The sequence below is a fragment of the Falco naumanni genome, chromosome 17 (genome assembly GCF_017639655.2).
Source record: "Falco naumanni isolate bFalNau1 chromosome 17, bFalNau1.pat, whole genome shotgun sequence".
NCBI lineage: Eukaryota > Metazoa > Chordata > Aves > Falconiformes > Falconidae > Falco > Falco naumanni.
In genome coordinates this window covers 1,183,320-1,199,127 of record NC_054070.1, presented here as the reverse complement: position 1 = coordinate 1,199,127, position 15,808 = coordinate 1,183,320, and the positions used below count along the sequence as shown (strand labels likewise).

General features: G+C 49.2%; 1 protein-coding gene across 1 annotated transcript; it reads right to left on the bottom strand.

Annotated features, from left to right (window-relative positions):
- Window positions 1–363: 363 nt before the first annotated feature.
- TIMM17A (translocase of inner mitochondrial membrane 17A) lies at window positions 364–11,689 on the bottom strand. The gene is made up of 6 exons (XM_040616476.1): window positions 11,594–11,689; window positions 6,911–7,010; window positions 5,076–5,139; window positions 3,627–3,755; window positions 1,998–2,108; window positions 364–685 (listed from the first exon to the last, which is right to left on the bottom strand). Exons 1-6 carry the CDS (start codon window positions 11,617–11,619, stop codon window positions 615–617), a joined length of 501 nt encoding a protein of 166 aa, XP_040472410.1. The 5' UTR covers window positions 11,620–11,689; the 3' UTR covers window positions 364–614.
- Between the last annotated feature and the right edge of the window lie 4,119 nt (window positions 11,690–15,808).

The following is a 15,808-nucleotide window of genomic DNA, read 5'->3' as shown; positions in this document are numbered from 1 at the left end:
AGGGGAAGGCAGAGGCACGCTGCAGCCTCCGGATCCACAAAAGGCCAATTCTGCTTTAACCAAAGAACTTAGACTGCATGGCAGTAGCACAGAAAACAAAGCAGGGCATGGAAATACGTATTGCTGGAAGTAGTTCTCACTGGTTTGCACATTCTCCCAATAACATTCGCTTTAGGAATGTAAAACTGCATGTAGATGAACTCTTTTTTCCTTAAGCTGAAATAAGAGTAGTAACCTAAATCCGATGGGTAAGAGGCTAAACTCCAGCTGCGCTCACTGTGGATGGTCAATGGCACATCCCAGAGAAGACTCCACAGACTTTCGCTTCAGTCCATGTCCAAAGGATGACAAGACTCCATTTAGTCCTTGTCTAAAACCTCCGTGTATTCTATCAGACATGTATTAACGTTACAGCAATGGAATCTATCATGAATAAATAGATTTTCATCTTCTAAAAGTTCTCCTGCACAGCTTTTACACTGAAAAGTGCTGAAGGTCCTCTTGGCATGGTTTGGGTAAGAGACTACCACTGGTGTAAAGACATACCGCACCTTGGTCCTCCAGCATTTTAAATTACAGCTCAGGTACAGTGTGAACTAGGAGAATGAGGATAATCACTGGTATTGCCTGTAGTCGCCAAATGGAGAGGGCTGCAGCTGGGAGGGGTCTTCTGATATCTGAGGGCCTGCAAATAAGGCAAGAGAAAACAGGCAAATAGTAAATACCAAAAGGCAAGAGATTCCTCCTACTAACAGCATGAAACACATTCACAGCCGTTTTGTTTATATAAAACCCTTTTAAAACTAAGGAAGCCACTAACAAGACTTTACATTTAATTTCTTTTCATTGAAAAAAGTTCAAGAGCTTTATGCATTGACAAGAACCTTAGCCCAACAAGGACCGTATTTTTATCTCCTTTGCTAAGGGGGAAATGAATCAGAGCAGCGAGATGGAAACCTTCTCAGACACCTGAAGGAGCGGAGACCTGTGCCTTACTGCCCTCCAGCCGAACCTGGCCACTCGGTAAAGGTTTACCCGCGGTAACTTGCCTGACAATAAAGCGAGCCAGTGAAACGGAACGGATCACTGTGGAGTCAGCTTCTCTTACTGACGTTCTACTGGAGGGAAGCAATACGCTTCCTGCACGCCAATTTGAGAGAGGATAAATTGTAACGGACAGATGATACCCCTCCTCTAAAGCAGATTAATTTTAAAATGTCTTTGTATTAAGGACAGAAATTGTTATAATTTAGACCCAACAAAGAACATCAGTGAACAAGCCTGAGAGAGGAAGCCTCTCAGGAATTTGTGGCTTGCTACTAATCCTTTCAACAATGTGGTTTTATCTGTATTCCTCCCAAAATAGGGTGGGGAGACAGAGGTATTAAGTATTTTACACAGGCAAGTATTTACACAGCTCAGCTAACTGACACCTCAACTTGTGTTTCACTTAGGAAAAAAAAAAAGGGATATAGTTTTTGAAGCAGTTTAGAAAAAAAAACAAAAACAAAACATTACCACCACCACCCCACTCTTGGAAATCTTTTATCTGTATCAGCCTGCTAATCTTTTATCACTTCATTTAAACCAGGGTTACACACTTGCAGGCAGACCGCAGCCAGCCTGCCAGAACCATCCTTCCTGCCCCACAGCTAGCTGCTTGCTATTCCCTCAGACCTGTTGTGTCACCCACCACTGACTAAAATACTGTTGCCACCACCTGACCGGTTGCGTGGCCGCCTCAGGGGACAGAAGACATGGACAGCAGGGACACCCCTGCTTGCAGCCAGGCAGCCTCCAGTCACCCAGTGGGAAGGAGCTGATGATACTCTTGTGTCATCAGCAACGTGCGGCTCCTCCTTGACTTTCTCAGCCTTAGAAGCTGGCAACTGGCAAAGCGGATTTACTCCGTTGTGGGGGTGCTGACTGGAAGAGGTGCATTAGTAAAGACCGCATTAAAAAAGCCTTGCAATGCCACAGCCTGATGGTTCCTTTACCGTTTGGAAACTGTGTGGAGGCAAATCTTGTTAACAGAATACCAGCTCCTTCAATTAAAGCTAGGAGAATTCCTCCCATCGCAGCAGATCCGACCATGGCAACGGGTCCATCTAAAAATAAAAAGCACAAAACACTTTTTACTTCTCTGGTGCATGACTTTGCATATAGCTCTCCTTAGTCATAATCTCTCCCATAAGAAGGCTCAGCAGCAAGTGATTTTGCATCCATTAAGCCTCATTAGCATCATCAATAAAAAGATAATTAGTGGGCAACTCCCTGCCCCCCTGAGAAACAAAGGGACACCAGTAATGTTTGAGAACACAGAATCATAGAATCATTTAGGTTGGAAAAGACCTTTACGATCATCAGCCCAACCACCAACCCAGCACTGCTGAGCACATCACTAAACCACGTCCCTAAGCACCGTATTGCTCGTCTTTTAAATCCCTCCAGGGATGGTAACCCCACCGCCTCCCTGAGCAGCCTGTTGCTGTGCTTGACCACCCTTTCAGTGAAGAAATTTTTCCTAATATCCAACCTAAACCTCCCCTGGAGCAACTTGAGGCCATTTCCTCTCGTCCTGTCACTTGCTCCTTGGGAGAAGAGATGGATACCCACCTCGCTACAGCCTCCCGTCCGGCAGCTGTAGGGAGCCATGAGGGCCCCCCCGAGCCGCCTCCTCTGCAGGCTGAACCCCCCCAGTTCCCCCAGCCGCTCCTCAGAGCACTTGTGCCCCAGCCCCTGCCCCAGCCCCGCTGCCCGGCTCTGGACACGCTCCAGCATCTCTACATCCCTCTTGAAGAGGGGCCCAAAGTTATCTTCCACACGCTCCAGGATCTTCCTGGACTGTTTCCTCTCTGCTGTACTGTATTTCCAGCAGACACCTGCTAAGCTGAAGTCCTCCAGGAGAACAAGGGCTAGCAATTGTGAGACTTCTCCCAGTTCTTGCCAGAATATTATCATCTGCATCTTCACCCTGGCTGGGTGGTCTGTAACAGACTCTCACCATGACATCTGCCTTGGTGGCCTTCCTTCTGACTCTTACCCATGAACACTCGACCCAAGCACCATCGTCAAGCTGCAGACAATCAACACACTCCCCGACACACAGAGCTACACCACCGCCTCTCCTTCCCTGCCCATCCCTTCTGAAGAGTTTACAGCCACCCACTGCGGCACTCCAGAGTTATCCCACCACGTTTCTGTGACAGCAACTGTGCCAGAGCTTTCCTGCTACACAAGGGCTTCCAGCTCCTCCAGTCTGGTGCCCGTGCTGTGGGGAACGGGGTAACTGGATTTCAGCTGGGCTATTGATCCTGCCACCTTTTTGGGGGGAGAAGCTGTAATTCCTACGTGACCACTCTCAGAAACCTTTCCATGGTTCCTAACACATCAATAAACCTCGTGTCTTTGCTGCCACATGGATTTCTACCCACTATTGCCACTGAGACAGCAGCCTGAAGGACCTCCTTCTTATTACTTTCATAAGCACAAGGACAAAAGTTTCAGATTATCTTTCAGTTTCTCTGAAAAAGTAAATTCCAATTTGGGTATCACAGACTTCCTTCACTATCATGGTGAGAACTTAGAGCACAGAAGTTTCTCAACTGTTGTCCTCAGTTTCTTACTTCTTGCAGCTAAAATGGCTCCAGTTAGGGCTCCGCTTGTGATTGAATTCCACGGATCTTCCTTCCCTCTCATTCTGACCATACTGCAGTCAATCATGGAGAAGAGACCCCCCCAGACAGCAAAGCTACCTGTTCAAAAATAAACAAAAAACAGCTTACAGAAAGCAGACAAGCCCGCGACGCTGCAGCTATATAATCAAGAGATGATGTATTATTAGTGCGCTTGCTTTCAGACATGGAAGCATATGCAAACTCCCAAACATCAGTTAAAATCAATATTGAGAAAAATTCCCAGCTTGCCAGATGACACATATATTACACATAGACACATTCTATATATAAACTCACTGATTTATATTTAATGACAGAAATCAAACAGTGATTATAATAGAACTTCTACCCTAATAAAGCCAGATTAGCTCAGGGAACTTTCATATTTTTCACTTTTTAAACGTATTTCCTCATAAAGAATGATGCAGAGTAATTTCACACCTTATCCTAGTGCTGCTCCCAGCACCTCAGATCAGCACCAGTCAGTACTGTACGGCAGATGCAACGAGAATGCAACAGTTTGCAGAATGCAAACACTGAAGTCTTTTAACAACAAGGTGTATTCTAAATTAAAAGAAATACTGATCTCCAGACTCATTTGGGGAAAAGTATTTAGAGTAAGATCACCCCTCCCTAATTTGAGGTGTCTTACTGCTTTATACCAGTTTAAGAACCAGTAAAAACCAGGAGGTGGGATTCTTCTCTCCGCACAGTCCCCACAGGCTGCAGCCACAGAGCCTCTTCAGCCCATGGCCCCAATTTCTTTAAGCAGTTCTGCTGCAGCTGATGTTTCCGTGCTCCACACCACTCTCCCATTTTCTCCTTCCGTCATGTATTAACTCAATCTGCCCCTCAGAATGGCACAAAGGCAGAGCGCAATGCGTGACCACAGCTGACCTTTAAGAGGTCACAACGTCACTTTGAATCAAACTGCAGAGTTGTGATTTTTAGACTTTATGTGCAAAATTCAGTTCACAAACATGACTGAAATTCACCTGGCTAACCCCAGGGGAACAATGTGAAATCCTACCCAGACCCACCCATCTTTTTCATTGTTTCTCCAAGGTTGAACATTTCTTTTAATGAGTCCATTTTGTTTATTTTAAAACCATGCAGACAATGCACAGGCTCCCAGGCAGCTCTGCACTGAGCTGGTTAAAATATGACACAATTATTAACCCTGGCTTATCACTCCGTGAACGCAAGCATGTTTCCTCCACACTACGCTGACTCTGGATGCATTAGGACCATATTTACTCATTGCTCGGACTAACAAACACCACTGCAACACAGCTGGCCCACAGCTCGGGTGTCACTGCACCTGTACCACGTTATATTCCCAAACTCAGTTATCTACCAACAGCCAACTGACCGCAACACCACCACAAAATTAATTACCTCCCAGTTGTGGAGCTCTTGTTTTAATAGCTGTCAAACTTCCCCGCAGCCGGTGGTTTACACCCTACAATAAAAGAGATATGACCATTAAAAATAACAGAGTCAGGTCTTACAGCCAAATCTGACTGTATATAGCATAACTTGCCACCGGCCCGATGTATTTCTACGCGCTCTCAGCAGCTGTGATCAACCAGCAGAAATTGCATTTTACACATTAATCACTCCCTTACGTTATATCTGTCAACTACAGAAATGAATTACAGCCACCAGGCATTAATTTGAGTTCAAAGTTTGTTTGAGTGGCCTAGAGGGGATTGAACGAGTCATTTAAAGGAATTCTTCTAGCCAGATCAGCATATTTATTTTCCACGTGTATCGTTTCTTTGTTCCTATCTGATGCCCAGGCCCTTGGCACAGTTTGCACACAGGACACCAGCGGAGCAAAGAGCAGCAGCAGGTGCAGGTAACCACAAGGAGGAGACTCTGTCCATGGAGAAAGGGAAAACCACCCAGAGGAAGAGTGCCACTGGGCTGCATTAGAGGAACCCTGCATGCTTATCCCATTTCCACCAGTACTTTATCTGGTTTACTAACCACCTCACCCCTACTGCAGATGCCCACAGACCAGGAGCAGTGAGCTGGCAGCACCAATCTCACTAGTTGTCCCAAATTCAGTCATTCCTGCTGGTCAGGTGGAGTATTTAGTCCTTGTCCCATCAGCTCAGCCTCAGTAGCTAAGAGAAGCAAGCAATTCAGCTTCTGAATGTGGTGCTGAGCCTTCCAGAGTCTAACACTAAACCTGCCACCCAGGACCCCACAGGATCACAGCTACGTATTTTCCCACACTTTAAGAAGATTTAAAGAATATACACCCAAGTTTTATTTTTGATACAAGCACTCAGAAGTGCGGACAGGTTTATTTAATAAGTCTTAAGCAAAATTAAGAATGTAGTTAAGCATATAATCCTCTCCAACTCAACTGTCCAGGACCTCACTAGTTTGGAAACAGATATTTATTTACAAACCTTACCTCAAACTGATGGCTTATTAAGCGTCACATAGTGACATCAAATATTACTCAATAAAACCCCCTTTTATATGAAGCCAGAGAAACGTTTTAAAGCAAATACTCAAGTAGAAATTGTATCTTATTTTTGCAAATGTCTCTACGACAGGTTTATAGTCTACATTTTGCAGCAGAAATCCTGAAAGCGAAAACCGACTCGCATCAGCTAAACTTCAACTTTCACGTTTACGCACACTTCTGCATTTAAACAAAACCTATCAAGAAAATTCAGTTAATAAAACCTGTTAATAAATAAGTAAGAGATTAATTAAAGAAACAAATAACCTCTAATATAAATCTGAAGGAGAAAAAGATTCTTCCTTTGAGTCTTTCCATTTCTTAAAAGAAAGGGAGAGGGGAAGACCAGAAGAGGAAGAACAGCCCAGGCTTCACATCTTTACACGCCGACAAAAGCAAAGGCAGATCAGCTGAGACGGACACATTCTGCTGCGCCCTCCACTTCCCCATCCTGAGGGAAATGTCCCTCAGCGAGGGAGGGCAGCCAGCTGCCAGCATCCCACTGCTGCCATCTGATCAAACAGGGGGAAGCAGCACTCCTACTGAAAAGAGGAAGGGCCCCTGCGGAGCCTGAACCATTCACCAAACGTTGTACCCTCCCGGTTTGGATTAATGACATGCAGGCCATTAATCAGTCCCACACACTGCACAGGGACTACTCCTCCTTTACCCTCGGCTGGCCAGATGCACTGTTGATGGACAGAGGAAGCAGGACTGCACTCTGAACACACTCTCAGATGATTTTACTTACCACTGGGGAATTTCTGAACCCCTTGATAGCTTGGAAAATGCCACCTCCTATTGCTCCCATCGTGAAAGCACCTCCGCAGTCATCTACTATCCTCCAGGGACTAGAAGGAAAAATAAAAGATGAAAATACTAAATTCCATCATGTTAAACTGTGCAAGTAACTGTAACGGATCCACCACTCACGCACTGAGTGTAGCTGGAGTGCAAATCAAGCCTGCAGCTGTATCGTCTCATATCTACTTGCCGAGCAGACATCAACAGAACACATGCACAAGTAATATTACAGTAAAACAAACTCAACCTTTGCGAGGGTCTACCAGCCCTCCTCCCCGGAGTGGCAAGTATCACATATACAGAAGAACCATCTGAACTCCTCACATAAGGCATCTCACATTTCCATCACGGAAAATTTCTCCAGCTCTGTCCTACTTACGTAAATAGCTTTAAATTTACTGTTCTCGTTCTTGTCTTGACCTACAGAAAACTTAAGTGGCAAATTCAGTGAGACTCAGTTCTCAGCTGGCACAGAACACTGCTTTCCTGAATTAGTCATGCTTTTCATTAGTTCTGGTTATTTAAATGAGAGACTTCAAAGTCAACTTTTGTTAACCTGCAAAGGTTTTCCCTGACGCATCCTGGATCTCTGAAGTTCATTCAAACAAAAGCACAGATCCAGTCAGAAGGCCACAATTCCTGCCTCCAAGGACACGGAGCGTCGAATATTTCCAAGCAGTGAGCAAAGGCTTTGCAACAGAAAGAGCACCCTCCTCACAGCAAACACTTTCAACACCAGTGAGATGAGCTTTAATTTGAGGTTCAAAACCGCTTGCCAAGCACCACAGCCCTGTAACTCTCTGCCACTAAACTGAACTCCTCAACCAGGTGAGCACCAACCTGCTATTAACCTCTGTTGCCACTGCTGGTAATTTCGAAGCATAAAATAACAAAGTTATTTTGTTCCTTTGATCTTATACCAAAATCTTACAACAGAAGCCAAGCAGTCAGGTGATTATAACTCCTGCACTGTCAATGATCAGAAAACAAAAACCAGAGTGTAACAACACGCAGGGTCACAAAACTGGAGACTATGGCAAGCTCAGTGTTCACACCAGCAAATCACAGATAAGAGCATCGATGGGCATTTCTGATTTCACTCTGAATTTCATGTTTCTGTTCCTGAGGATTCCCTACAGCATCCAGCTCCTGCACAGGAGAATACATCATCAGTGACCCGTTTTGAATCTGCCACAGGTTTTCTACTTCACAGAATATGCTAAGGCTCTTCTGCTGTAAAGAGTGAAAAACATCATTGCTTCTCCCCAGATCCCTTGCTGTACTACATATTCTGTCACGAGGTGTCTTTTTTTCTTCCTGAAAAAAATGCCTAAAATTTGCAGTCCCTCCTCCTAGATGTTCTGCCAGGCTGCTCACTTTCATGACCTACTTCTGAATCCCTCCCTGCCTCTGCAGTCGCTTTAATGAGAGCACGTAGCCAGCTCTGCACGCCTTCTCAACGAAGGCAAACTGTTTGTACACGTGGCATTATTCTGCTTGCTTTGCTTTTGCACGTTGGCATCACCTGGTTGTTCCAAATGCACCAGATCCCCACCCAAATATCACTACTGACCTGTGACAGTGACATCCAGGTCCCAACCCCACCCTGCTTCAGGAAACAGCAGGAGGACTGTACATTATCTCACCATATAACCCCCTTCTTTTTCATTGCCTTGCCTGTAACATGCTTTCATCTCATACTCCTTACAAATCCCCTCTAGATTTGACTAGATTAAATAATTTAGCTCCACTTCACATTTTATTTTCCTTCCCCTATTTCCTGATGTTTAATGATCAGGAAAAGGTTACAGGCACACTGTTGTCAGAGATGCAAAGATGAAAAGCGACTAAGTCTTTCTTCTCAGTTTTTTTTTTTTTGTTGTTGTTTTGTTCTTCTCCACATCTCCTGTCCAGATTTTGATCTATTCTGTTATGAATAAAACATCTCATTACAACTCCCTTCCTTCATAAACTTGCTAACAGTGATCTTGTTAAAAGGCTTTCTGGAAATCTAAATAGATTATGTAAAGTGGTCTTCCTTTACCCACAAGGTCAAATAATTCCTATTCAGAAAATCATGACTGTTCTTTACAAAAGCTTCGTTAATTAGACCCCAATCATGGAATGCTTTCTTAGTTTTTTTCCATCTTTAACCTTGCTTCAGATGTCAAGCTCATTAGCTTCGGGGTTCATAATTCTCCTTTTAAGCTATCCTCCAAGCCTTCACAGAAGCAGCTTTTAAATGAGAAAACATCTTTGATACCAGCACAGCCACGTCCTGTGTCAGCTCCTTTGAACTCCCAGAAAGACGCTGAGTGCCTCTGAAAGCTGACACAATACACCCCCCAACCCCTGGCAGTGCTTGACCTCGGCAGAGGAATCAGAAGGGAATAAAAGAGATTACTCCATTATTAATTTGGCACTTATCTACAAGCTTAATGTTACTGTTGTTTCCCTGACTTTAAGGGAAGCCCTCACAGTAGGAAAACGATGTGCTCACTTATCACACGAAAGATAAGGTCAAATTCCTACTCCCAACGGCAACCGAGATCGCTTAGAGATGAGGAGAGCAAGGGCCACAGCTTTGCTTACGCCAGGGCTCTGGGGCAGCCACATACCAGCTCGACTGATCAGAGACGGAGGATTCCCCACACCTCAAACTGCGCCCAGAGGGAGCTGCAAGGCCTTACAGCACATCCCAAAAGGATGGCAGGGCCAGCGGAGCAAGGAGAGCTGGCAGGCGCTACGCCAGCTCTCATGGCCCGTGAGCCAAGGCCCTCGCTTAGAGGGGGGGCTCTACAAAGCCGATGAGGGGGCTGGAGCATCTCCCTTGCGAGGTCAGGCTGCGAGAGCTGGGGCTGTTCAGCCTGGAGAAGACTGAGAGGGATCTTATCGATGTCTACAAAGAGCTTAAGGGCCAGTGTCAGGAGGACGAGGCCAGGCTCCTTTCAGTGGTGCCCAGGGACAGGGGCAACGGGCACAAACTGCAGCACAGGGAGCTCCACCTGAATATGAGGTAAAACCTTCCTTTGAGGGTGACAGAGCGCTGGAACAGGCTGCCAAGAGATGTCGTGGAGTCTCCTCTGGAGACAATTCAAAACCCGCCTGGACGCAATCCTGCGCAACCCGATCTAGGTGAACCTGCTTTAGCACAGGGGGTTGGACCAGCTGATCCCCAGAGGTCCCTTCCAACCCCAGCCACGCTGTGATTCTGAATCGCCTCTCCAAGCCCCACGTCTGCCTGCAGCTCTCCTAACGGCCCATGAACCACGAGAGCCCGAGGCCACCGCGTTTTAAATAAAACTGCTTTAAATAAAGCTGCCTTTTCTCAGCACTGATGATTCAGCAGGGTGCCAGCCTGACACCAGCTCTGCTGCAGAAGGGGCAGCACTTCACCCTCACCAGACCATCACCAGACACACCAGCCTGAACAGCCTGACCTCCGCCTCCCCGGCCATGCCCAGCACAGACAAGACTAAGCAATGACCCTGCTTCTAATGAAGGAGACTGAGATGCTAATGACAGCCAGGTCCTACAGTGTCACTTCCCAGTGATATCACACTGCTCCCAGAAACAGCAGATCCTGGGGACTGACACCCCCCACGTCGCTGGGGCGGTGGGGAGAGACCAGGGCAACCAGCAGCAAAACAGGACAAAATGGTGTGGGGCACCCAACAGCCCCCCGACACCTTAGCAGCAAAATGTCCTTATCGCATGACCTTACTAAAGGGAGAACGAGGTTACCTAGGGCCCACAGCAACCAATAAATAAATAAAATTTGCTTTGCTAATGTCCTTAACTTTGCGCAGTAGAACGGTGGAACTAACATTTATGGAGAAACTTAAAATGTGGCAGCAGAGCAACGCACAAAGCTTTGGGAAAAGCCTTGTGAACGGCCACGGGTCCCTGCTTGCAGAGGCGAGCAGAACACTGCATACTTAATCTTGAACCCAGCCTTTCGTCTAAATGCTTTATTACTACAAAGAAAACAAATTAAACTGCAACCAAGGTGCTGTGACCGTTTACAATGGCACTGCTGGAATGTAATGGGAGTTGAGATACCACTGGTGAGGTGGCCTGCACGGGGGGGGGGACCTGGGGCCGGGGGGGACCTGGGGCCGGGGGGGACCTGGGGCCGGGGGGGACCTGGGGCCGGGGGGGACCTGGGCCAGCCGGCGCATTCCTTCCCCCGCTTCCGTGAGGCGGGAGAAGGGCAGAGGCACCGGGGGCGGCGGAGGTGGGTCGTGTGCCCAGGCCCTGCGCCCCCAGAGGCCCAGCAGCGGCGCAGGCCGCAAGGCCTACCCACCACGCCGCTACCTCACCCCTTCAGCGAAACCCCAGTGGGCTCGGTGCCAGCGGGGCTTTACCCGCCCAGGCCGCCGGGCTCCCCGAGTCCCCTGTCCCCGGGCCCCGGCCAGGCCCTCGCAGCCACCCACCTCGGGCCGGCCCTCGGACCGGCCTCCCCCTTAGCAGAGCCCCGCCAAGGTCACCCACACCCACAATCCCCCCCGCCGCCGCCAGGGCGCGGCCTCGGGAGCGCCCTCCCCGCTCCCCCCGCCGGCCCCTCGCCCCCGGGAGCCCGCCGGTGCCCGGTGCCGCCACGCTCGCCGCCGGGCCGCGGGCCGCTCACCAGGGCTCCCGCGCGTACTCCTCCATCTTGGCAGGCGCCGCCGCCCTCACCCGCCTTCCCGCCGCGCGATTGGCTCGCCGCCCCCGTGCGCCGCCAATGGGGGCGGAGGGCGGGACTTGGGCGGAGGTGTCTGCGCATGCGCATGCCCCCTTCGCCCCGCCCCGCCCCGTCCGCAGCCCGGAGGAGCCGTGAGGGAGGGCCGGGGCCTCTCCATCTGCTGGGCCTGCCCTGGCCGCCCCCCTCCCGCCCTCCGCCGGTGCAGCCATCGGCCTGTGCCGCTGTGCGAGGGGAGAGGGCCCTTCGGCGGGGCTGGCCGCACAGGGCCCTGCGAGCGCTGCCCGGGGTGCCCCGTGGGTGCGGGTCGGGGCCTGCGGGGCATCGGTGAGGCCTCTAGTGGGGCTGGGCCCAGGCCTAGGCCGCGGCGGTCTGGCAAAGGCCTGGAACAGGGCAGCTTCCACTGTGCTCTCTAATAAGTAGTGCCCGTGCTAAAAGTGTTAGCAAATCCATGGGGCAGGGGTCGGCTTGGCGATCCTGAAGGCAACTGTAAACGCTCCTGCGGGAAGTGCTGTGAGCGCCCTGGAAGCGGGTGCAGAGGAGCCCAGTGGTGCCCAGCTGAATGGGAAGAGGGCGCCTGCGCGGTGATAGAGGGGTCAGTGCAGGGCGACATGCCTGCACCAAGGGTGTCCGTCCCACTGGAGCTGCTGAGGCAGTCCAGAGCGGCATCCACCTCACTCCTTGTGCCCCTGGATCAGCGGGGCTGTCCTCGAGGTGGCCTTGGGGATGCTCCTGTGGGCCAGGCAGCATGCGTGAGAGCTGGGCTTTGAGGTCCCTGCTCAAGAGACGGTGCCTGCGAGTGGGCAGTTTTCCAGAGAAGCTGGGAAGGCAGAGCTGAAAACCCAAGAATTAGTCTCTGTGCTAGCAGTGAATGCCAGGGCAGCCTACAAAGCCTCCAGAGTCTTTCCCCACATGTTCACAAGTGCTCCAAGTTGTAAATTGCTTATTCTTTTCACACTCCTAATTTAACCTTACACTATGCTCTCTTGTAAGGGTGGTAAATCATTCTGTTCAAACAGGCGATGCAGATTGCACGCCAAGGCACTTAAGTGCTCTAATAAATCATGGGCTGAAGCAACGGAAAGGAACTGGAATGCTCCACCTGCTTTAATCTGCTGTTTTCAAAGGCTTTAAAAGACTCCTTGTAATTGTAAGCCTTCGTGATCTGAGTGTGACAATGACACGTTTGTCCTTATTTAAGGCAGGATGGGAGCAGGGGGTGATGCAGTAATGGAGATTACCAGAAGGTGGTATTGTGGCTTCTACTTTGGCCAAGGAGAGGAGATGGGAAGAGTGAAAAATCTCAGCATTGTCCCAGCTGGTGGAGCCTGGGACCCAACCTCTCTGCTCCCATGTCCACTGTTACTGCTGCGACTGGTCCCACGCTGGTCTGACCCTTCTTAGGGTGGCAATTTCTTGCCGTAGCTCTTGTTCCTTCCCCTAAAGAGTGGCAGGTTATTTCTATCAGGCTGAATGATCATTCTGGCCATCCCTTTCAACTTGTGAAACCCCCTGCTGAGCCCCTGTGGTGCTTGAGCTTCAGTGGCCAGTCACCAAAGGGGCCTCCAGTGCTGGTGTCACCCCGGGCAGGCTGCTGGTAAAGGTGCTCAAGGGCTTTCTGGGGATTTCTGAATTTCCCTGCGAGCAGGAGTTGGTTCCTTTCCCAATATATAATGTCTTCTCCACGCTTCCCTCACTCTCGTGAGCAGGTGTGTTGCAGAGGGAGGTTTTGGGTGAAGTTGCAGTTGGGTTTTGGAGAGAATTGGTTTCTCTCACTGTCCATGGGACCAACATGTTCCAGAGCAGCTGCCTGTCACAGCTGGGCAGGGAGATGTTGCTTTCTCAAAGAACACCTTATAAAATGAAAAAGGTTCAGTGTTTTTAACCTTTCTTCCTGCAGACTCTGAAGGAAAAGGAAATAAAACAGATCAGAAAAATCCATCCCATTTTCAGTTGATCTTTATCAGCTAATAGGAGAAAATAAAGGTAGGTGGATGCTCCTAGGCCGGGGCATGGAAAGCTTTCCCAGCTCAGCCAGAGACCTGGTACATGTGCCTGGGAAAGCTACTTAACCTGACTCTGCCTCAGTTCCTCATCTCTAAGACGTGGCTAATCATGTTGCTGTGTTTCAAAAGCATGTTGTGCAGAAATACTCATTAGTGCCTCCGAGGTGGCCAGTTGCTATGGAGATGGGGATCCTGATAAATGCAGAGACTGAGGGAGCCTCGGCAGAGATGCAGAGCTGCTGGGAGCTCCTCTGCGCCAAACTGCATCGTACCGCACCGCGCTGACCTGCCTGGCACAGCCCCAAAGAGCCAGCCTCAAGCCCACGGTGGCTGGAGCTGCCTGCGTGCAAGGCCCAGGGTCCCCACGCTCGTCCCCAGCCGCTGGTGGCCCATGAAGGAGCAGCCAGTGCAGACATATCCAGAGCTCCTCTTATTCTGGGGTGAAAACAGTAGATTTTCTTTCAGTGTTTTCTTTCTTACAGCACCTGTGGAATATGGTGCAGTCACAGCCGTACTCATCCCCGTGTAAAAAGAGACGTGACAGCCAAGATGAATTGCAGTAAAACCATCCACTATAAACCCCAAGTTTAGGGTGACCCCTGCTTCTCTCCCAGCTTTTCTGCTAATGAAGGAGTGTTTCTTTGCAAAGTTCTGACTCTGTGTTACCTCGGCGTAGCCAGCTCTGCAGCTCAGCGGAGCAGAGCCTGGCAGGCAGGGACTCCCAAATCAGGGAAGGATGTGTGATACTTCAGGAGAAACTCAGAGCCTCCCAGGTCACCTTTACAGCTTCTTAGAGAGCTCGGTGTCTGGTGCTTCTCATCACTGGAGTCAGGATTCGGGAACAAAACAGAGACCATATCAAGGTGTTGATAGTGATTTTATTCTGTTGAAAACTGATTTACAATGCAGGAAAGAGTTGGGAAGGAAAGACGGGCAGACAAAAAGACAATTCTAGGGTTTGCTCACCGGTAGAAAGTTTCTTTCTCTGTTTTAGTGTCGCAGATTGTCCCTGGGACTGTCCACATACCCTGTCCCTGGAGCCAGGGGTGGCACACCCGAGGAAGCTTGGATCTTTCCCAGAAGAGGGAGACACACAGCTATGATTCCTCTCTACCGATTTTTTTGTGCCCTCTCCAGTTGGGAACTGAGCTTCCAGTTCATTACTTACCTCTTACAGGCACTTGGTGACTGAGCACAGCAACACCGCATGGGAACAGCAGGCGTTTGGCCTTTTTGTCCATCCCCAGACTGTTAACTCAAATTTCTCTTCCAGAAGACATAGTATTAAAACATTTTGAACTGTGTATCCTGAAAAGCAGCCAGACAGCATTTTAGAGAGGTTCAGGGCTGTAGTAAGGTGGAACAAGACACTCATTTGGCTTCTTCGGCCGAAGAGAGCACCAGGTAGACACCGATATGGTACATTCACTCTGGTTCCTGTTGCCTTCAGTGGCAGTTTTGGGGTGAGGGAAGGATAAGAGTCTGACTGGGGTGCAACCAGACGAAGGAGAAGGGGATGGCCGTGTCCCTCCTAGTCCTTGGTGCAAGTGAGCACCAAGATGAGGGTCATGATATCAGGGAGATAGAAGCAATGGGGTGAAGCGAGATGAAATTCAGCGCAGCAATGTTTAAGGTTATGCACTTGGAAACTAAAACCAACAGTTTCTTCTACAATCTGGAAAAAATCTCAGTCGTGCTGGTGAATCATAGGAAGGATATGAGCGGGAGCTGGGCGCTGTGATGCCGGAGATAAATGAAATCCTAGACTGCAACAAGAATGTACATTTCCCATCAAGATGGGGTATGTCTAGTTTGTAGCACAAGGCGTTGGGAGGCTCACCTGGAGCAGCCTCTGCCTGTGTTCAGGATGGGATCTGAGCCAGGGAGACAGGCAGAGAAGGTGATTAGGCTGGCAAGGAAAATCTTACAAGGGCTTATTTTACTGGAGAAGATGAAAGGGCTGCTTGCTTGAACTAGCAGAGAGAGGCCTGAGAGCAGGCAGTAAATATGAGGAGGATGAAGAAGAAAGGATGAAGTTGGCAGCATAACAAATGGGTACAAAATGCTGTGCATGGGGTAAAGCTGCCCTGAAACCTAGAGAGAAGAGCCTACCCGCCTCCGTCCCTCTGGGAGAATTTGCTGGTGCCAGTAAGCT